Source organism: Acromyrmex echinatior, chromosome 8 (assembly GCF_024713525.1).
Source record: "Acromyrmex echinatior isolate Ae372 chromosome 8, ASM2471352v2, whole genome shotgun sequence".
Classification (NCBI taxonomy): Eukaryota; Metazoa; Arthropoda; class Insecta; order Hymenoptera; family Formicidae; genus Acromyrmex; species Acromyrmex echinatior.
The window spans coordinates 14,509,939-14,533,666 of NC_141859.1; the positions used below are offsets into that span (position 1 = coordinate 14,509,939).

Consider the following 23,728-nt stretch of genomic DNA (forward strand, 5'->3'; position numbering starts at 1 on the left):
GGCGACGAGGGGTGACGAGGGTACGACGCAGAGCGTCGGCTCCAAGCGGCGCGGCGGCGCGGCGGCGCGGCGGCGCGTCGGAACGCCGCCGGAAAACGTAACGTGTTTTATCGATTTACGTCGGCGGCCATATTCGCGTTCGCCACCACCGGTCAGGCGCACTCGGCTCTCCATCCCACTGTCGTCGTCGTCGTCGTCGTGATCGTCGTCGTCGTCGCCGTCGCCGTCGTCGTCGTCGACGAGAGACCGTCGTGGTGTACGACAGAATAGGATTTTCGCCCTTTCGGTCGTTTATCGCTGTCGCCGCGCGGACGACGCAGCGCGATGCGCTTGTAATACGAGGACGAAAGATAAATCCGGCTCGCAAAATTGCCATCCGTATCCGTTGCACGTTCGATATACGATACGCGGTACGCGCGAGTCCGCAAGTAGTTACAGTCCGAGTCGAGGCCGCCGCCGAGTAACGCCCAGAGGAGGAAGCAGCTCGAGGAGAGAAGAGAGTGAAAGAGGGAGAGAGAGAGAGAAAGAGAGAGAGAGAGAGAGAGAGAGAGAGGGTGTAAAGAGCCGACGACAGCTTCCGTGTCGTGAGTACCATTCCGGACGAACGAAAATTCATCTTACCAGGATTAATCCCCTGTGGCGGATGTAAAATTAGAAATCGATTACCCTTCGCGCGAATATAATCGGATACCACCCCCAGTCGGCTCGGGAAACGTGCCTTCAATCATTACCATCTTAAACTGCACATCTTAAATTGCTTATTTTCCATTCGACGAAATTCGACACCGAGGATAATACAGATTTCAAGGAATAAATTCCAAGGAAGGATAAATATTTTTCTCCCCCGAGATGAAATAATCGTTTTCTGCTCTTTTAAAGAGTGTTATTCGCTGGTCAATGAAATTCTCTCTTTTTCTTTACCGTCGTTTTTCTCGTCCTTCCGGATTCTGATTTCTTTCCTATAAATCACAGTATGTATGTATATACATACACATACATACACACATATATACATACATACATACGCACGATTCTTCCCCTGTGCAACAATTGAAGAGTTGAATATAATTATGACGAATCGATTAAATTATATAGCAAATTATGAATCTTTTTAAAGTTTATTAATTTAAAAGAAAAAGATGCAAAAAAATTGCTTTAAATATGTGATAATAGAAGATGAAAGAGATTTTATTTCGGTAATGAAATCTCAGATTCTTTATACGTAGATTTAAATTCTCATTTAAGTTAATTATTATTGATATTTGTAACAATATAATGCGATAAAGTTTACAGAATATTTAAAATTTATAAAGAAGTCATTTCTTTATACCAATAATACATAAAGACATTTTTGGATCTTTAATAATTTTTTTCGTAAAATGTTCGCAGAAAGCATTGAGCGTCATCGAAACTCTGATTCAATTGTCGCGTTTTAATTTTTTATATACGTATGTCACAGCCGAAGTGTTAACTCAGTAAATGTATCCTTGTAATCTGCTGTAATAAATGTATACAATTACAGTACGTAAACGTATACGTTGACCAATAAATGTAGACATTGACTGTGACATACATATATAACAAAATTAATACATCGATATCATAGTTCTCTCGAAACTTGTTCAAGAATCATCTGATCATTTTAAAAACGCAAAATGCCAATCAGAAACATGAACGAATAAAGCATTTATTAACATGCTTAGTTGATTTACATACTTAGTGATTTGTAGAATTATTCGATAGATTGATAAGCGCAATTTAAAAAAAAAATAGGATACGTTAATTACTATATTCTGCTCATATTAAGGAAAAAACGTGTATTCTTTCTTTCTTGCTCTCTCACATCTTAATTACTTATACTCTCGCTTTACTGCGATTATGGGGGATGGGTTATGTTTATAAGAGGAGCGGGATATTCCAAGAACGATCGTGGTGAATTGTCTTTGAGAAGAACGTAGGCAAACTCTAAAGTCGAACGACCATCTTAAAGAGGGAGAGAAAATACCCTTCGCATCCTGTTCTTTTATTGTTTTAATCTGATTTTTAAAATTTGATTAAGTTAATTTGTTTTTTATTTTTAAAAAAGCATATAAGTCTATATCTGGTTTGTTTTTCTTCATATTAAGTAATTTTTTCTTTTGCTGTACTTATTTTTTATTTTAAGTAGCTCATATATTAATAATATATAATTACGTCTTCTTTTTTTAGACATTAATTAACAAAATATGTTGTGAACCTAGAAGAAATGGCATACTTGCAACGCATTATTGTTATTTCTTTTGATTATTTATAAAATTAACTGTACAAATTTTATAGAAGTATATTGGAAAAATGCATGATTCTCTATTGTAAAAAATAAAAAGATATTATTATTTATTGCATAATTATAATTTGTTGTAGACTTTATAACATATTGAGTATTACGAAGAGCGTGTCTAAACGTTTTCAACTGTAATATGAGTTGTACATTTCTGAACAAATAGTTAAGTCAAGAAACCTAAGCTGTCTTCTTTAAATGAATTTTTACCATAAATCAAAAGTGCTCAGGTGCCACTTTAGAATTTATTGACATTTTCATCGTGACTGTAAATTGCATTTACATACTCGCGATGTTTGCAAGATGACACTTTATAATAAATATTTGTATTTTTCGCCACGTTACGTTTAAACATCTGCTGAGCCAAGTGTGACAAGTGTCATTTCAGTAACTCACGGAAAACAGCTGTTGACGTTGGCATGCAAAGAGATGAGAAAGGAGAAAGTGTACACCGCGTAAGAGTTTATTCTCAATTGACTCGGTTATTTCGGGAAGACATGTGCGTGATATAAATAAATCGATATAAACTTTCCAAAGTGTTATTACATCACGCGGGGTTGTTATATCCCATCACAACGCTAATAAAACTTATATCCTTTTCTTTTTTAATTTATTGACATTTCTAGTTTCGTTATCAGGAGACACAGTGATTATAGTGTCTCGGCGCTAAGCCAAGCGTAGCGACACTACCGTGTTCCTTTACGCGTTGATTTTACGGAAATATTCTATATATTATTCTATATATATATATAATTAGGAAATATAATATACACAATATATTATATTGTATATTATAGCTTTATATATTATACTAATATAATATACGTTTGAGTAAATAATCATATTGGACACTTTGTGTTACTTTGGAAATAACTTTCTTAAGGATGTGAATGATGATTATGAACGATACTCTGCCAGCTGTTTATTTATCAGTACCAAGTTGTATTGATTCGCTCTTTAAATGTGCTTGATTACGCACACGCGCTCATATATAAAGTCGCTTGGATACGTGTGCGTTCAGATTTTCCAATTAATCTACAATATAATCACATAAAATATGTACAGACTTTTCCAACTGTATAAACATTTTAACATTGATAGATTGTATAATCATTTGAATGTATAAACCGGATGCGACAGAATTTTGAATAATAATTTTTTTCACTTTTTTAATCAAAGAGCGGATTACAGTGAGGAAAGTTCACTTTTGCGAAGAGCTTCTTTGTGCTAAAAAAGAGAGAGAGAGAGAGAGAGAGAGAAATATTTTCCAGATGCAAAGCAAAGGACATTTTAACTTGATAACGATAAATTTCTTGAAAATAGTGAATTTGATATTAGCTTGAATGGATTTTAACTTTATGAAATAAGTAGTGGAAGTATTTTAAACTTTTCACAGCCTAGGTTTTTTAAACGCAGCATGTGATAAATGAATCTTTCACGCTTGAAATAACTTTCAATACCGTTACGAGACATTTTTTCGTCTAATAAAAACAATATTGCAAATTTTTCTACATTAATTTAAATTCTGTGTAATAATTTATAAAATGTAAATTTTTCGAGATAACAAAAATAAAGGAACGATTAAAGAGCATTGATCATTTAACGTAACGTTTATTACGTCGAATTATCAATGCTCTTTAATCATTATTACAAAAATTTTAATATCTTTTAAAATAATTATACTTTAACGACATCTTCTTCAACAAATTTTTTAACTGATCAAAATAAAAACATTAAATTAATCGAATATAAATTTCTTTCATAAAATTTTCCATAAAGAAAAATCAATAGGTAAATAGGCAAACAGAATCCGTCAACAGGACATTTTAATCTTAAAAAGAAGAAAAAGAAATCTTGTAAGAAAAAGATTTTGTTTTACGTACTTGAGAGATAATACGAAAAAAAATTTAAATGGCTTAATAATATTTAATAAATGCAGCAATACATTTATGCATTTGGTTTTAATGTAAAATTGTATATGTCTCTTTTTGCATAAATTAATTCGTCTCGTGATCTTGTGTATGAAAAATAGAGTAATTGAAAAATAAATGTTTCACGAGACATTTCATATTTTATTCCTTAGATTCGTCTATATAATTTGAGTATTTCTCACTTCAGTCTCGTTTCCTTAATTTGTTGACTTGTATAGCTTATACGAAATCTTACAATTTTTTCCATACAACTTTCCATCTCATCTCCCTTCATTTCTTGGTCTGAACGAGCATCGTTCAGTTATGGATTGGCGCGGACGAACTCCCACGCGCTGCTCGATAATACATCGCCATGCGCGCGGTAATGCATCGCTTTTATACCTGCACGTTTGCTCCCTTTCAGCTCGCTCTCGGCAACCTTTTTCGCAAAGACACTGTTTTCTCTTTCACTGTCGATAAGACAAAACGTCGATGAGAATCAAACAGAATGCTTGAGCATCACAACAGATCTGTCTGGTCCGTTGTTATGGATTTGTCAGAATTTACACGTGATAATAATTCAGGAGAAGAGGTTCCGATAATGAAAATCAATCAAAGATTCTTTCGATTAGATTCGAAAAAAGATTCCAGAGGGAAAAATTTCTTAAAATATATATATTGATCTCTTTGAAAAAGTCACGTCGCGTCAAGATGCAATTATAAAGGGCTCTACGATTACCCTTTATGAATGGCTACTGTTTACATCGCAATGCTATTTTTTACTTTGCACAGGATAAATGGTGTACGTCCGTGACGTATTGCGTATTGCGCACACACGAATGTCAAAAATCATATTACTATTCGTTATATATTCTCCTTAATAAGATAATAAGACGTTCATCGTGCTTAGCTAAGCTTTTTTAAGCCGCGGTCCGATTCACGACTCACAACGCTTAAAAATCATTTCATCCTTGTTGTCAAATGTTAAACGAAGACAAACGATGCTCATGAGCGTTGTCAGCATGAATTGGACCACGTCCTTAGATACGCATGCGGCTTGAACTGCCGTACGCGGAAACGCTCTCATATACATAGATTACGAAATCTCGAGCAGCGTCCGTTGACGTCCGTTGTTGGTTGTGCATGTCATGCATCGTTGCTACGTTAAATCGTCAAATTGTCGATTAATCAAACTAATTTAATCCGTCGCGAGAAAATAAGAATAAATTAGTTCGATTGCTTCAATATTATTAAACTATAATCGAGAAATTGTATAGAGAAATTGTTATTCTCTAGGTAGGAAGAATTATCATGTTTGCCGTGTAAAATATCGTAGGAATAAGCTACCTTGCTGAGTATGGTGTGTTTACAATAATACTCTTTTGATGCAGAAAATGCCACCGTTCACGAAAGACGCAAATGCCTCTAAACCGCGTAACGAAGAAACGCAACCGAACATTGACTCAACCGAAGCGGAGGTATCTCTCTTTGGTACAGATGGTTACGAAAAGAGTGTCAGTAAGTATTATTGTGATCTTTTACTTTGTTTTCTTTTTCAAGAATAATAATCAATAAATTTTAGCCTAAACTTTTTTCATATCGCAAAATTAAACTTTAATTGTTAATACGTATTATTAGTATCCTAGATTTTCAATGCAGATACATGGTAATCTGTAATAATGATTCTTTTTGGCAAAAATTAAGTTAGTTTAAGCTTGTTGTTGTTTCTAGCAACGGAAGAGATTGTAACCAAAAGCGCGGAGAAGACTATCGAAAAAGAAATTCAGAAATTGAAGAATAGTCTCGTAGAAGAAACAGGAATACCACCATGGGGTCTTGTTGCTATTTTAATAGGTAATAAAAATACACTTTTCAAGAAGGTGACTTATAATCTCAATCAATTAATAACAATCAATCTTTATTGTTATGTATATGAAAGAAATCTCATTTTGTGAAATATATATCTCGTATCAAACAGTAATTAAAATAATTTATTTCTAATTTCATATGTTATAAAGAAGGAATAGATGAAACCCTGATGAAAATTTTTCTCAGAATTTTTCATATATGTTAATTATGAAATATCGTAAGATTTGTAAATATAATTTCTGATGAAATGTTTCAAAATCTAAAAAATTTATAAATACTTTTTAAAAATTATGGGATGAAAAATTTCAGAATATTTCAGAATTCGCTTGTTCATGAGAAGTTCTAAGAGAAGATGTAAACTTTTCGAATATTTCAGAGTATTTCTGAAAAATGTTTCAATTCGTATAAAAATGATAAGAAAAATTTTCACCAGAGTAAGTCAAGATATTTTATTTTGTAAATGCTTATTTGCATATGCTCATTTAAAATATTTATTTATATGTATATATTTATTGTATATGTCATTTATATTTACACGTACATGTATTTTTTCTGCTTGATAGAACGTACTTCTTTAAAAATTATATCTTGAAACTAACGTGGTTCTAATATTAACACATATAAAAAATAAGAGCATAAAAAACACAGCACAAGTTATAGTTTGTGATATTTAATTATTATTACATTAATTAAAACATTAAACGTTTCGGCCACAATCTGACCATCTTCAGTAATTCAATAATATTCTTAAAACGCAGAGTTACATCTAGTTGACACACTCGAGATTCATCGTTTGGTTTTTTTGCTGTAAAACAGGTAATGATTCTATTTCTTTATATTCCGACTAGAAGATTTTAATATATACAATTTTATTTAGAATCTGGAAATTCTTGTTCTACACTTTTCTTGATATGACAATTGACGTTGTAACATTACTGTATGAAGCATCTTCACATATAAAAGAACATGTTTATTTAATTACAACTCTCGACTGTTGAATTTAATGTCAACTAGATGTAACTCTGCGTTTTAAGAATATTATTGAATTACTGAAGATGGTCAGATTGTGGCCGAAACGTTTAATGTTTTAATTAATGTAATAATAATTAAATATCACAAACTATAACTTGTGCTGTGGTTTTTTATGCTCTTATTTTTTATATGTGTTAGTACTTCTTTAAAATAAATCTGTGTAATTTACAATTATATACAATTACATATGTAAAATTTATATTGAAATTTGATTATAATATATTTTTGTATTTTTCTTCTATATAGTTGTAGGCGTAATTGTTCTCGGAATCTGCTTTTGCTGCATACGAAGATGTTGTCGCAAACGACGCTCCAAAGATGGCAAGAAGGGATTAAAGGGCGCAGTGGATCTAAAGTCTGTGCAACTTTTGGGGAGCACATACAAGGACAAGGTATGTATTCAGTGTGCCGTGACTTTATGTAGACATTAGAAACACACTTTACACTCGTGGAATCCACTTCGATATGCGAAGGTTCAGCCGGATATGGAAGAATTGACGGACAATGCTGAAGAACCGGACGAAGCTGAGAGTAAGCAAAGTGAAGTTAAGCTTGGAAAACTGCAGTATAAGGTACAAATTGTTTCTTCTTTTACGGATTTACTAATTGCTAGAAAATTAAATAAGCAAATTATTTAAGATTCAAATGAATTGGTATTTGATTTCAGCTCGAATACGATTTTAATTCAAACAGTCTCGCCGTGACAGTAATACAAGCGGAAGAACTGCCAGCCTTGGACATGGGTGGTACGTCAGATCCATATGTAAAAGTGTATTTATTACCGGATAAGAAGAAGAAATTCGAGACAAAAGTTCACAGGAAGACATTAAATCCAATCTTCAATGAAACTTTTACGTTTAAGGTTAGTTAAAAATTGTAATATGTCTCTACCCAGTATTCGAAAAATCAAAATTTTGGATTCGACAGTAACCTCATGAATCTTATATTTCTGTCTTTTCCTTGGAAAAAAATGTGACAATTGATAATTTCAATATTTTTCAATATTTGTGTTAATAAACACATTTTGTACAGGGTGTTCCTTACGCTGATGCTATGAATAAAACTTTGGTCTTTGCTATCTTCGACTTTGATAGATTTTCGAAACACGATCAGATCGGCGAAGTAAAGGTGCCGCTCTGTCAAATAGATCTAGCGCAAACGATTGAAGAATGGAGAGAATTACAAAGTGTTGAAGGTGAAGGTGGACAGGTGAGTTGATCAAAGGAATAAAACAATATACTTATAATAATGCAATATATAAAAATAAAAAATGTCCAAGTATAGCAAGTAATTAGCAGTTCAAAGTTGGTATATTGCTTATTAAGATTGAAAATATATTATACATTGAATAGAAATTTTTGTTACTTGCAGGATAATAAACTGGGCGATATATGCTTCTCATTGAGATATGTACCAACGGCCGGAAAACTTACGGTAGTTATTTTGGAAGCTAAGAATCTGAAGAAGATGGACGTCGGTGGTCTCTCAGATCCTTACGTTAAGATCGCGTTGATGCAAAATGGAAAGAGATTGAAGAAGAAGAAAACGTCGATCAAGAAATGCACTCTTAATCCGTATTACAACGAATCATTTACTTTCGAGGTACCTTTCGAGCAGATACAGGTACGCAAAAAAATATATTTAATTTGAAACTTTCTAATCATTAAATAATAATTGTTAAAAAATTGAAAAAATTGAGCGTGAAGATTTAAAGTTAATAATTAAGATAAAGCCGTTTAGAATTATAGATAGGCAGAGTTTATGTCGAGTTTATGCGACAAAAAACTTTGAAATTGAAATCTTAAGAACAATTTTTTATTTCAGCATAAACTCTATCTCATTGACACGTATTAATGCGTATACTTTTAAAAAAAGAAAAAGAAAAAGAATTTTAAAATCAGTAAGAGAGAAAAACAGTATACAGTTATTGTTATACAAAAATTATATGGTTTAGTCGGTAATACAGACTTTAGGATCCCCTTAACAATTTATATGGAACATTTTATTTACTTATTATAATAAGAAAATTGCTTTAGGATTATTTTACTTTTATAATAGTTGATAATTCAGGTACAGTAACAGTTAAAAACTGGTGATTATTTGATTATTTTGTAAACGTGTAATCATCATTATTATTATTGTAAACTATAAGAGCGGATTGAGACCTTGACGGAAAAGCAGAAAGCAGAAAAGCAGTAGCTAATCAAAACCAGCAACTATCAGCGCGAGTTCTGATTAGCTACCGTTTTTCTGCTTTCTGCTTTTCTGTCTAAGTCTGAATGCACCCCAAGTTATATTTACACTGATATATTGTACGTACCCTTTTTAATTAAAATATATATTAGAATAACAATAATAATAGTAGTAATATAATTGATGTAATAATTTAATTATTGTAATATTCGATGTGATCTTTCAGAAAGTACAACTCGTCGTCACTGTAGTAGATTACGATCGCATTGGCACATCGGAACCGATTGGAAAGGTAGTCTTGGGATATAATGCGAGTGGAACGGAATTGAGACACTGGTCTGATATGTTGGCGTCTCCTAGGCGCCCGATCGCTCAGTGGCACACGCTGAAGGATCCTGAAGACGGAGATAAGAAGGATTAAGAACATTGATTTTCCAATTAAGATACATATATATGGTCAGTATTTTAATATGAAGTTCATTACATTATATATATAAAAGAAACTTTTAAAATAATTATATTTTTAAGAAATTTCTTGAATAATCAAAAAGACGATTGCTTTTTAAAGATTTTAAGAAAAACAAATAGATTTCGAAATTAAATTTAACAACAAGATAAACATCAAATTCATTAAAATTATTGAGATAGCTTGTATAACGAACGCGAGCGGTTTCTTTCTTGCTTCGTCTGTCTTGTCTTGCCTATTCGACTTTAAAAAGTTTTATAATAAAGAATCTTTGAAAACAACTCTTTTTTATTTTTTACAGGATAATTGATCGAGACAACAGAAGGAGAGTAAAAGAAATAGAGAGAGGTATAGAAAAACAAGGGAAAAAAAGAAAAAAATCTATAGGGAAAGATAAAACAAATCCATATTTAATAGATATTAATAATATATGATAAAAATGATAAAATACCAACCATGAAGGATTTAACATTAAAAAATAATATGTTCCCACATGGAGAGTGTAGTGTCTTGTATATATACGTATATTTAATATACTTCTCTCTGTAGATGTAACGTTGAATGATTTTAACGCGTCTTTTTTGAGATATCGATTGAGCAAAGAAAATGTTGAAGATTTGCAAAAAATATCGTTGCTTTAAGGAAATGTCTACATCATTATCTCTTAGATAGGCTTCCATCTTGATTCGTTGTTATTTTTAATCACAATTTTCCGTAATATACTTTCTAAATATATCGTTCGTATTACAAAGTATAAAACAATTGTATTATCCGTAAAAATAGCGGCATAATCTTCTTCCGAGGGAAGAGACATATATAATGACGACGATGCGAACGCTCACAGTTGTGTCTATATGCGAAAAGGAGTAGTTAATAATAGATGATAACGCATTCGGATTTGCAAAGGATTCCGAAAATATTGCAATATAATCTGCAAATTAAGAAACTCAGTAAAAAGGAAAAAAAAGACAAAGCTACAAAATTATAAAATGTTTATAATTATTTATAACAAATGCATAATTATAATTTGAAATAAAAAATTAAATTAAATTAAATTAAAACTAAATAAAATAGCTTCTCCCGTACAGGCATCTCTTGTAGAAAAATAATTTTATATATGCTCGGTATATTTCATTTACAATATTATTGTCTTATATTTTTGCCCTCTGTATCATTTTTCCTTTTGCTGAGACTTTTAATAAGATGTTGAAATGAGTGCACCATCGTTTATATTACTTCTTCTCGCGATTCAGCGCTTTACTTTAAATTGCTTCGAAAATAATCGAGATTGGTCGTGCACTGAACTCTTCCGTGCACTCGAAAGGTCAAAGCGTAACTTGGTGAACGTTACTTGCATAAACGTTACTTTTAGCGACAGTGAACGTTTTCGTATTGATCTTTGGGTGTAACGGCGTATGATGTATTTTCGTGCAACGCTTGAATTTGCGATGTATCTTCGTACATCTATATTATATAGTTATTAGGCATCCGGATTATGCACCATTTGTACGGAAATCTCATGATGCGTTAAAATAAAACAAATAATATGATACCACGCGAGGAGGATTAAGAGATTATTATATATCAGACACTGATTCGCAGCACTTAGATTCAATTACTCGCGTAAATGACTTCCTACTATTAAATAAAATGACATGAATTTGTAATTTGGCGATATTTCCGACGTAGTGTAACGTCAACAAAGAGTTTATGAGTTTATTACATAAAGTTATATATATATATATATATATATAATTTATATTCCACCGTTATAGTCTCTTCTTTATTATTATCACATTATATTAAATTGTGTTATATAAAAAAAAAGTTGTACTATCTTATTATTTTATTTTGCTGCGGTTATCATTATATTTCGTTATTAAAATATTTTAAAAAATATACGTGTGACTTTGATGGATGTTCAATGCAAACAGATATAAGATAATTTGTTGGGGAAGTTTTTATCGCAGACACGTTGATTGTAATATTCTGCTAGTCATATTCGACTTATGTAGACAAAAGCGATACGCTTTGATCAATGAACCATATAAACTCGAACAAAATCATGCAATCTAATTTCCAAAGAAGAAATCGCATATCGCACCCGACGCGATATGCAATCGCGTGTTAGCTTTTTACGTGTAACTATGCAATTTTCTACTCACTGTTACCCATTATACGCATACACACATATACTTAATATACATAGTATCGTGAATTATATCTGCTGTGAATTATACTGTTTCTAGTCATAAATCGTAAACGGGCGGCCTATTTATTCTGACTTGCGTTAAATGATCCGTTAGTTAAAAGTGTCGCCGAATTAATAAAGTAGTAAACAAAATTCATGCTGATATATCATTGGATGCTTCCAAGGAGATATCTGTGTGGAGAAACGCGATTGATGTGAAATACAGAAACGGAGAGAACGAGAAAGAAATATACAGACATAGCAAGTAATGTGTTTGATGTAGAACAAAATATTAATTTTTTGTGTTTTAATTTTTTCTATGCAATCCTTTGTTGTATGACGAAAGCTATTTAACTTTAAAATAAATTTAAAAAATATTAAATAAATTAATGATAAACATTTTATATGCAAATTTTTGCGATTAGTCGAAATAGTTGATTTTGAGAATAGAAAATCGTGCATGGTCCAAGATTTCTCTAACTCGAGCTACATATGATTTTGTAAATATATGTTAATTATGAATCTTTTCATAAATTATAAGTTTGTTGATTGATCATCGCTTCTTTTAATTATATGTTAATTGCTGGTGCAATTTAAGTTTTGATAAACTAAGAGAGAAGTTATATATATGCGTTATCGAGTTATAGTGATGATATAAAAAAAAGCATCCAGTAGCGTCCATTTCATAACATACTTAGGATGATCAAAAATCCTAGACATTAAGGATTCTTTCTTTCAATTTGTATAGAACTTAATTTTTTTTTCATTTATACATATATATATTACATTTATTCCCTTAAAACTTTAAAAGTATATTTACAAATATATAAATTTTATTGTAAATTATTTATTAAGAAAAACAACATTATTGAGCAAATATTGATTTTATCAAACATGTATATGACAGCACATAAGAGGACATGCTCATTCTAAGTATAAGGCTATGGACGCTCCTTACAACACACACGCACACACGCACACACGCACACACACACACACACACACACACACACACATCCGCATATATATATACACACATATACACATCGTGGCTCTTAATAATATATAATAATAATTAACGATAAATAATAATAATCACAATAATATTAATGATAACCGAGGACAGCGAGAATGGACTATTTGGCGAACATTTATTGATTTTAGCTTTGTATCGTAGCGTTTACTCAGTGTATATAAGATTATAATTACGCGTTATACATCTATTATCGTTACAACATAAAGATTAAAGTAATTTATAGTAAAATAAAATTCTCTTTTGCGGAGAATGGATGGAGGAATACGGTGCTGAAGATGTTCTCGATCTTTTTCTTATGTCTCCCGATGATTCTAATGCTAATCTGTTGTATCAACCAGTATATCTTTTCCAATTAATGAGAACTATGTTACGTAAATTCGAGCATGTCAACAACGTTATCCACTTCCGAAAAATGACAAAAGTGTAACATTGAGATTTGAAGATATATTGAACATATTTTAAGAATTTTTTTTTTTTTATTCAATCAGATATTGTTTGAAGGTATTTTTTTCTATTCGTACAATCAATGTTGAATTTTCAAACATACATTTTCTACATACATTTTCAATTTTAATGAATAATTTTAAAAACTTTTCTCTCTCTTTAATTCTTAATGATGAAAATTTAATCAATTTAACAAATACAGATTGTATATATTTTGCAATATATCTATTGCATATATATTTATGACAATTGTAGAATCCATATATGTCTTGTTCTTATTGTTAGGCTGATGTCAATTTGGAGTGGAAGATTGAGAAAAAAAGAATTGTAATTTCACGTACGGAATGAGACACTCGCTGATATCGTCACTCGAACAAATCAAATTCCATGAAAATCGTGAATTGGAAGATAATCGTCAGAAGTCTTCTCCGAAGGAACAAATCGATCGGAGACCTGCAATCCAGCGAGAAATGAATGTCATTTAGATTGAATCGATGTCAAATCGAATTTGAAATTATCGTATAAAATCAAAGTCAATTCGATATCAATTCGATGAGTCATTTTCTCACTGGAAATCATCAGAAACGACAACGCAGTAGTATTTATCACGCGCGCAAATTTAAGAAACCGTAAATCTTATCATCGAGCGGTTACGTTAGAGTGTTAGAGTAACAATATGTAAAGGCGTCTTTTATTCTCTTCTAACGTGTCGCAGGCCTTAGAAGAAATTTTCAATTCTCAGAGTTTTCATCTTATGATCACAAATCGTGACTCGTCGATCGATTTTCGTACGACAACAACGTACACAACTACAAAGTTGCGATCCATGCGATTGTAAATCCCTCACCTTCGTACGATACACCAATATCGTATTACCGGATTTGGTTCTATCGTTTATTCAGGACCAATTATTGTAAACGATAATCGTATCGGTATATAGCATGTGTGAAAGGCACGTTATTACGCAGCAGCATTGTATTTAGAATACTTTAATGAGAATTTATGGATTATATATTGTTGAAAAACTACGCGAGAATGACGTCGATGAAGAAATAATTGCGATATTGATTTATCTCATTTATTGTAAAATGGCTTATTATTATAGAATAGAGACTATTAAAGTATAGACGTGTGATAAAGAAATTAAAAGTATTGTTTAAATGATTTCTAAATTATAGATATTAATAGATTTTGTTTCAAATAAATTAAGTGTATAATCTAATTTGTTTTAATTAATATTTTTCAAAGGAAAGCAATGCTTATCTATTTCTATGAATGTGAGACGACATAAGAAGCCGTACACAACGAGCCGTTTTATTGTATCGAAATTTTCAAAGCGGGTTAACATTAATTCGTTGCAATTTTATTATTATTATCGGACAAATATGTAACAGTTTAATGCCCTTCCGTTACTTTCGAAGTAATTGCATCGCTTACGAAACGATTTCCGTCGCCGATTGACAGCGACCCAGTCGACGCCATTGCTCGCGAGTTAAAAATTTAGCTAAAAATAAATCTATTTTCTATTCGACTGTACTTTTTTATAATTAAAGAAAAAAAAATAGATACGTCGCTAAGAGAAAGACAGAGAAAGACAGAGAAAAAAATAAGCGTAAAAGGTGCAGTCGAAAGAAAATGGATTTGATATAAAGAGAGAACCACGTACGTCCTATATGACGTCAATACAATGTCACTCATTGTATTGACATCGTCATTGATAACGATTATTACCATTTACGAGTAACTTATTTAACTAGAGGTAAAAAGTATAACGTGGTGAAGTAATACGAGGTAAACAACGTGCACTGTGTAGCGTGATAGTTATAGATCGTACGTGCTGATTTCAGGATGATTCAAGTTGGGCGAAACACGCGGTGGTTTTATCGGTAAATCACGATCGGTAAATCGATCCATTCCAGCAGGCTCGTAGAAAGAAAGGAAAGAACGTGCACGACTGTAATAGCAGAAAAAATATATTGGAAGTAATATAATGATAATCGATAAAAATTATATAAACACTCGCAAGAGAAAGAAAAGTATATATCGATGATTGGACCCTGTGCAAATTAGTGATAGTTTACTACTGGCAAAAGTACAGTGCTCGTTGAGCGCTGACTTCTCTGAGTCAAGAAGACTCTCTGTATCACGAAATATAAGATTTCCATTTTGCGATCCTGCGAATGTTTCGAATGTACGAGCGAATTACGAGTGAAAAGAAGGAGAGAAAAACGGATAAATAATTTCCGTTTAAATAATCAATATATTAGCGTTAAATTCGTTCATGCACATATATGCCGATTATCGGGCAACAGCACGTAGCACGCACGAAATACGATTACAAAAGGATGTAAATAAAAGCGGAACACGACGCGAAAAGAGTATTTGTAAAACTATATAGTTGTTAGTCTGGATATATATATAACGACCTCGAGATGCAATTGGCGAGATTATTGGCGAAAGAGATGATGTGTGTTTCTTTTTACCTCTATAAATTTCATTCCACACGTCGAACGACTATACGATTCGATAGTATGATCTGGTCTTGTGACATAATATCACGAGATAAAACTACTTTCTCTTGCTGTTAGCTACAAAAATATCGAAGATGACGCAGCAATGTATAATTTTATTGACATTAAACCAAAATGTCAAAGTCATCAGTTGAATAAGCAACAAGGTTTTAAAAAAGAGACTAATCGGACGTGTTTGTCAAATCCTGATTTATTTAATAATAAAGATTATAACGTTAATATGTTTAGAATTCTTTTCTTATAAATATTCATCAATTATTTCTCAACAGGATACGGATATGTTCGATCATTTTCTTTTCAAGTTATTGAATTATCGAATAATTGGTATATTGCGTTATTTATTACACTGTAATTGATTATAGTTGTCATCTGTGAAAAAGATTCTTGCATCGAGATTAAATTTCGAGGGAGATTAATACTGTCCACTTTTACAGTTTATATTATCGCGTTTTTCACCGTATGATATACTTTATTTGTACTCATATGAACTCACTGAACATGAAATCACTGAACATGAAATCTTCGAGACGATGCTCGACCGACGTCGCTCGACTCGTCGAATATCGAGATTGAGGTCGATGATATTGAAAAAATCCGGATGCACATCTTTGTCTATGTACACTTGTAGGTGTACTTGCGTGCGGAGATTGAGCGGAGACCTTCGCGAGCATCGTGTTCGTGGAGAGATCATATCTTTAGAGAATATATATATAATAACTCGCGAAGGTTCCACCTTCAGCAAAAAAAGAGAAAAGAGAAAAGAGAAAAAAGAAAAATCAAGGCGGAGAAATCTTTGACTTGAAATTTTCGATTCTTTGAAACGAAAATGTATCAACTTGTAATCATTCCATTGCATATTATACATACTATTAAGATTTAGTGCGGCAGTATATTGTAAATCCATAGAAGTTATTACTATACCGTAATAATTATTATGTAATAAATATTGTTGTTAACATAAATGACCCTGATGATGTTGTTGCAAATGCACCTATATGAGGAAATTTATTAAAACAGGACGATGACAGGTGAATGAAGGTCGGTGGATTAAATAAAACACAAACATCATATAAATGTTTGTATTAAAAATTTCTCATCTTTACAAGATAAAAATTAATTTTTTGTTTTTGAACAATAGGTTCAAATTAACTACATTATAGATTAGAAAAATTAATTAATGTATATATATATATACTTAATATTAATAATAATGCATTATACACACAATAATCTTAAACTGATTCAACTGCACTGACACACAGAGTAACTTTACACCGAAGGAATAAAACAAGATTTTGACTATAGAACAGTATCAAGTATATAAATTAATCATATATCTTGCGAAATATATATTACTATGAAATAACACGTTATGAAATGATACTTATAAATTTTAATGAGATATTATAATCACAATTGTTTTTTACATTTTTTAATGAGATACATAAATTCTCGAAAAATTTGTGCACTTTTAAAATAAATTTGTTGCGTAAAGATTTGCATACATTATATTTATGCAACTCAACCTCGTTTTACGCTTTTTATTGACACAAATTGAATTAAATTAGAATATAATCGAGTAATTAAAAAAAATAAGATGAATAAATCGGAGAACTACGTTTTGTAAACATGTGGTTTTAAATAAATATGTATAAAATTTGCGACAAGAGCGGGAGTGAAAGTGTTACATGTTAAGCACGCGAGACTTACACCAGTTAATTGGTCGTCGATCAAATATTAATAAACGATACGAGGGATATATATATATATATTATATGTAATTTCTATTAAATTTCTACTCTTCACAATGATCGTCAACCTATGACAAAATGTTTTATCGAAAAAGAAGCAGAAGAATAAGAAAATGGACGAGATAACGAGATTAAAATGTACAAAGTTGTAAACGGCAACGATATAAAAAACAAAAGTCTTTTAGCGATAATATATAGTAGTTTAAAACTATTTGATTCTCTCATATACACACGTTATTCTATAATTATGTTGATCAGTTGTTTCAATAGGCTTAATACTGGCGGGAGGACGATTGCTTCCGATTTGTCCGACGCTGGTTTTTTACGGGCAGTCCTCGGGCGTACGGTTTGTGTGCGTTTGTTGACAGATAAAAGATGCCGCGTGCTCTGTTAATTTGTAACATATTCGCATTAATATTATCTTCAACGTTGATAAATGTTACACGTATATTTTTGATATTTCAACGCGTTTTTTTTTTTTTAATTAAATTTCTATTCATCAAACATTTCTATTCATATAACATGCAATTTCGTAGCGAAATCTCTACTATATTGAATTTATTTACGTATGAGGCGAATCCTCCCCCATCAGGATGTATTCGTCTTTCTTGGGATTGCACCATCCGATTAGGTAAGAGAATAGATTTGCGCAAGGAGCTGCCCAAAATCCCTTTTTCGTCGTGATCGATTCTATGTAATACGGTGTCACTTTTGTATGATCGCACGAGAGCGTTTCTACGGAGGAAATTTTCAGTTTGCCACCAGAAGAAAGAATCTCTATCAACTCACTTGGATAGATAAATTGTAAATCTTTTTTTTTTTCTAATTGGGATTGAGTTGAAAGCAATAATATATATCTTTAGCTGCAATTTTCTTAATATTTCATTTTGTCAATTTCCACATATTGAAGATTACATAGGTACTTACGGAGTATAGAAGAAGTGGCGCATCCGGGCTGACTCGAGCCACCGTTTACGTAGAAATCCGCGTGTCCATTGGGTCCCCATTGCCCCAAAATGCCAGCGCCTGTATGAATCACATCTACAAAATGGGCATCCGTTTCGTCTAAATCCATCGAGCGATTGCCATTCATATAGAAAAATATCGTCGGATCGAGGCCTGCGTGTTGCGTACCAACAGGAAAAATGTAAATTACTCGATTAATGCAATGCTCGATTATACGAATTATTAACCCTCGAGACGTAACATCGTAAAAAGTATTCTTTTAATAAATTTTTTTTACTTTGCTAGAGAAGATAAAGAATTTTTTGTAATTTGAAAAGCACGTTTTTTTCCGATTTTTACAATTTTTATTCTCTGTTTACTGTACGATATTTTCAAGAATGTATCGTAGAAATAAGAGAAGAACAATTTATCGGATAAACACACAATAATAAGAGAAATGATCGCAATAGTTAATTAAATTTATATAACATAGTATTGAGTAATATAATGAAAGAGTTGTGTTACGTCTGGTTAAATTGCGGAACGACGATCGGCTGCATACAAGCAATTACCCGTAATTCTCCCGAGTTTGTCATTGGGCAAATAATTTGCAATGAGTCCACCGATATGCGCACCCACGCTGTATCCGAGCACGTGTATGTTCTCTGCCCTCGTGCCTCGTGGATGATTTTTCAAGTATTTCACCAGTTGAGCGATGCATTGGGAGCAGAAATCCGGACCCCAGGAGATCTGCGAGAGACAGGGCTCGCGTACCAACGAACCGTAATCCACGATTATAATATTATAATCGCCTCGCGTGAAATACGCTGAAATCGAACGTGGTGATATGGCTATTCTCTTAAACGTTTCTAATCTTTCTTAATTTTCTTTTTCTATTATATGTAAGCCCATCGAACATTGTTTCTTAACTTGTATTTGTAGATTATTGTAATTATTTTGGTTATTATTTTCATATAATTTATGCAAGTATATATGTAAATTTATATTTGTATAAGAGAGAGAGAGAGAGAGAGAGATTAACTTTAATTTTTTTAAACAAATTTTAACGTTTAATTAAATGAGATCTTTTTGATATTACGATATGGTAGTAAATCAAACTTTTTTTTGTTATACATATACACACTCACGAATTTGAGATGTAGCATACTTAACACATAATTCAAGTATAGAAAAAAGTAAGAGACTGTTAATCTTACCATCTCGTAAATCTGTACTAGGTGCTAAGTTTCGTCCACCGCCAAAACCATGAATGATGATCTTCGTCGGATGCGTTTTATCAAACTTGGAATTCCAAAGAGAATTAAAATCACGGATATCTAATAGCAAAGGGTCTTTTTGTGTTTCTCTGAAAATCACGACATATACATAAACAGAAGATATAGCGACTTTTCGTCGACACTTGTCACGTCCGCTACGTCAACATAGTATAGAGTCAACATAGTGAGAGCATTCGACGATACTATAGACACCGGAGAAAGGTAAGTCTCGAAAGGAGGTCACTTTCAATACGAGATAAAATGATCGTGATCTTGAAATTGAAAGTTGCAATGTTGATTGCTTCCTTTTAACAATCCACTTTTCGGAATGAAAGCAATTGACACGAAACGTTAATCAATAGAAAATTATTAATATAGGCATTAAATGTTGAAAATGTTGTATTATTATTAAAACAATGTAATTAAACGTGAAAATGTTTGAAAATTGAAAAAAAAATGATAGGAGACACACCTAGTGTACAGATAGAATTCTATCTGCGGATGCGGACAGGTGTAAGGCGGCTTGGCGCAGGATGTGCTGTTAAAAAGGTCCCTAAGAGTTTTGTTTTGAGCCGTTGCATAGTCTGAAAATATAATGAAATTGATTCGTTTGTTTTACTTTTACTTTCAGATAATAATGAACGAACGATTCTAGTGTATCGCGCTTACGTTAGCTGTCAGTTAGTCGATCAGCCGTGTAACGATTAGGTACGATTAGGTGTCTCGTATGTTATAGGTTATCGGACCGTTATACGAAATTGGGTGAAGGTCGATGAGTTTCTTGTTAGTTTATCGTTGATGCTATAAATAAATTATAATATGTTGTATACAAGGAGATACAAGGTGACGTATTGCTCACGCTTCTCTTCATCCTTGCTTAACAACCTTTGTTTCTGCCAACTCGAACAAGTATGTACCAACGTAATTATTTATGAGATAAAAATTACGCTTTAGATTTGTGTAATTATCACGGAACAAAACATAATTGATATACGTGATAATATTTTACGGTAAGATAATTCAACGAACAAGTCTATTCGATTTGTAGACTAGCTGTAATCGCAAATTACTCAAAAATACTTCAATGAAAATATAAAGATTATCTATATTAAAGATTAAAATAAAGATTATTATTATAATAATAAAATTTATTATTATAAACTGATATTATAGTTTCATTCGAAGAAAATTGGATTATAAAAGCGGAACTCTGCAATATTATATGTATATATACTTTCATTTCTTTAAAATCTCACAACAAGACGAGAGAAAGTGTGTGTGTGTGTGTGTGTGTCGAGTAATATATCGTTTAAATTTATATCCTTTAAATTTACAAGTTATTAAAAAATTAATTCAATTAATAACAAATTCAAATCAAAATAAAAATATGTGTAAATACCAAATATAAAATTTGTATAATTTCTATAAATGAAGACGTAATATATAAATTATAAATAAGAAGAAAAAAACAAGAGTACAAAAAAAGAAGTTGGAGTTAAGCATGGATAAAACGTTTAAAGAGCGACGAGATAAAGTTCTTTTTGATAATAAAGACCAAAAATATGTTATCCTTCATTTAATTAAAATAAGATAAAAGAAACAATATCGTATTAAAATTAAAAAAAACGCTTTAGTATTTTTTTTTAAACTTACCACGTGTGGATGTTGATTTTGTAGAAATGTACGAGCAAAAAGGGGTATACAATCGAAACGAAGCGAAAGAAACTTTAATCTTAAGATGACAGATTTGATCTGCCAGATTTGTTTCTTGCAGTTCGAATGGCAAACCTGCCGGCGAACGACAACGCGCACTCGCGAAGTGCCTCGAATGAAATGTTTTTAGGAGGAAAGAAGGAAAAGAAGAAGGCTATCGTTAGAAGGTAGAAATCGACAGCGGTCGATGTCGAATCTCAGTACTTACGGTACTGTAGCAGGGCGCAGAACATAAGGAGAGCGAGGTATCTCACGACACTGACCGCCATCTCCCGCGGTGATCCCGTGGTTTGTGATATAACATCCAGACTTATGCGGCGCGCGAAAAATCGACTCGGATGTGATTCCCGTCGCAGTGCGTACGATTGCAAAACGCAAAGTCATCGGGGGATATATACCGCTTGCGAGGGGGAATTTAGAAAGTAACGAAGAGTGTTATACCTTTGGTGGCGTTTACGCTTCTTCGTAGTCGTTACTCTCCCGCTTCGCTCTCATATACTCTCATATACGCGTGCGACATGACGCTTTTTTTTTTTAGCTACTACGTAAGCGTGCCCTTGTACGTCCATAAGTTTTTTGAAATTTACGTAATATTGTGATATATAAATGTTATAAGCAATTTATTTAATTCGAAAGTATTATAATAATAACAACTCATGAATTAAGATGTATAGTTGATTTGATCTTTTTATTTATTTACTCGAATTTTCTACTTTAACCTTACCCACTTATTATTTCTTTTATATATTTTTGTTTAAAATCGAAAAATTATACTTTTTAAAAAAAGAAAATTATTTTATTATACAAAAAATATTTTACAAAATTTGATTGTTTTGATTTTAAAAGATACAGTCTTATTAGAAATGTCGTTTATATAATCTTCACTGTTTTAAATGTTTATGTTTACATTTATATTAGGAAATTATAAACGTATCTTTCCACGCGCGCGTAATAAGTTTAATCCCATAATCCCATGAAACACTGCGATTAGAGAGTTAATTCTCATGTGTATATATGTCTCACGGAAATGCTTTCTGCATAACTAAATGATACGTTACCATAAACAATGCTTTATGCAATTCGAGAAATCATTTAAAAGCGTTAGTTAATTTAACGGTCATCGTGTGCGTGAATTAATATGGTTATGAAAATTTGCAAGAGATCTCCTTGCAGAGAATTGTTCTTATTAAACTACGTTTGCTAATCTACACGTGGGCATAACGCCTCAAGGTAAATGTATATATATATATGATAGAAAGAAAATTATTGCAAGCAATTGTACGATCGTTTTTTTTTTATAGAAATGTCGATGGTGCTATTATTATGCACATGTACCGGTATGTATATGATATGTAAATATAACAACGCAACAGGTGACAAGTAATTTCTATGATAGCAGCAAATGCAAATGAGAATGATCGTGCCACGCTTAATAGTTATTCCAAGAATAAGCAAGGATAAATAATTTATCAATAAGATTTGTTTCAACAAAGATGTCAGTTTTTGCCCACAACGTCCTTATTCTGCATTCTTAAATACACGTAGTTTTATACCGATCATTCTTCTCGAGAGACGCTACGTATTGAGAAATATGAAATAAATTACAAATTTTACAATAATCGTTGTGCATTTATTATTTATGTTTTTCTAGCATGAACTCTACTCAATGAAGCAGGAGGAACGAGTTTTGTAAAGATTGGCTTACGATTTATTATCAATAGCCGCCAGACTATCTCTCGTTTTTTAATTACATATTACACTGAAAATTACAATGTTAATACATATATATTTTACATGATAATTAGCGTCGCAATAATTAGTAACAAATCAGATTGCGTCGGCGTGTAATAATAATAATTTCTAATATGCAACTACGTATATGGTATGGAATAGAGATTTACTAACCAAACAATTAAAATATATTTTTTTTTGTATTCGCGTCACTCACAGACATATCATTCCGCTTTGAAGATATATATATATATATTATTAGAAAATATTCCTAAAACACATAATTATTTCCGTAAAAGGAACGAGATTATAACAATAGAAC

At 31.9% G+C, this 23,728-nt stretch overlaps 2 protein-coding genes and 1 long non-coding RNA gene across 5 annotated transcripts; 2 read left to right on the top strand and 1 right to left on the bottom strand.

The window, feature by feature from the left end:
- Positions 1-116: 116 nt before the first annotated feature.
- Positions 117-16,951, top strand: Syt1 (synaptotagmin 1). Of its 2 annotated transcripts, none has more exons than XM_011066921.2 (10): positions 117-584; positions 5,619-5,745; positions 5,959-6,081; positions 7,375-7,520; positions 7,608-7,700; positions 7,796-7,990; positions 8,161-8,337; positions 8,500-8,751; positions 9,548-9,777; positions 10,089-16,951. In XM_011066921.2, exons 2-9 carry the CDS (start codon positions 5,622-5,624, stop codon positions 9,740-9,742), a joined length of 1,305 nt encoding a protein of 434 aa, XP_011065223.1. In that variant the 5' UTR covers positions 117-584; positions 5,619-5,621; the 3' UTR covers positions 9,743-9,777; positions 10,089-16,951. The 2 variants fall into 2 exon arrangements, with proteins under 2 accessions (XP_011065223.1, XP_011065222.1); XM_011066920.2 differs by having other exon boundaries at positions 118-584; positions 7,602-7,700.
- Positions 6,088-7,222, top strand: LOC147908859 (uncharacterized). Its single transcript, XR_015546036.1, has 2 exons — positions 6,088-6,912; positions 6,974-7,222. It is a non-coding gene; the product is annotated as an uncharacterized LOC147908859 (long non-coding RNA).
- A 408-nt stretch (positions 16,952-17,359) lies between the features above and the next one.
- LOC105152562 (pancreatic lipase-related protein 2) lies at positions 17,360-22,399 on the bottom strand. Of its 2 annotated transcripts, none has more exons than XM_087409069.1 (7): positions 21,884-22,399; positions 20,435-20,546; positions 19,903-20,051; positions 19,258-19,512; positions 18,668-18,859; positions 18,307-18,430; positions 17,360-18,127 (listed from the first exon to the last, which is right to left on the bottom strand). In XM_087409069.1, exons 1-7 carry the CDS (start codon positions 21,942-21,944, stop codon positions 18,013-18,015), a joined length of 1,008 nt encoding a protein of 335 aa, XP_087265195.1. In that variant the 5' UTR covers positions 21,945-22,399; the 3' UTR covers positions 17,360-18,012. The 2 variants fall into 2 exon arrangements, with proteins under 2 accessions (XP_087265195.1, XP_011065224.1); XM_011066922.2 differs by having other exon boundaries at positions 18,307-18,475; positions 21,884-22,348.
- Between the last annotated feature and the right edge of the window lie 1,329 nt (positions 22,400-23,728).

Bases quoted from the DNA above. Each gene is read 5' to 3' on its own strand.
- LOC105152562 (XM_011066922.2), bottom strand. From the start codon at position 21,944: ATGGCGGTCAGTGTCGTGAGATACCTCGCTCTCCTTATGTTCTGCGCC. The intron at 20,052-20,434 runs GTGTGTCTCCTA...CGTGATTTTCAG, and splicing joins GAATTCTATCTGTACACTAG to AGAAACACAAAAAGACCCTT. The intron at 18,128-18,306 runs GTAAATAAATTC...ACAAATTAACAG, and splicing joins GGGGAGGATTCGCCTCATAC to AGCACGCGGCATCTTTTATC.
- Syt1 (XM_011066920.2), top strand. From the start codon at position 5,622: ATGCCACCGTTCACGAAAGACGCAAATGCCTCTAAACCGCGTAACGAA. The intron at 6,082-7,374 runs GTAATAAAAATA...TCTTCTATATAG, and splicing joins TCTTGTTGCTATTTTAATAG to TTGTAGGCGTAATTGTTCTC. The intron at 8,752-9,547 runs GTACGCAAAAAA...GTGATCTTTCAG, and splicing joins TACCTTTCGAGCAGATACAG to AAAGTACAACTCGTCGTCAC.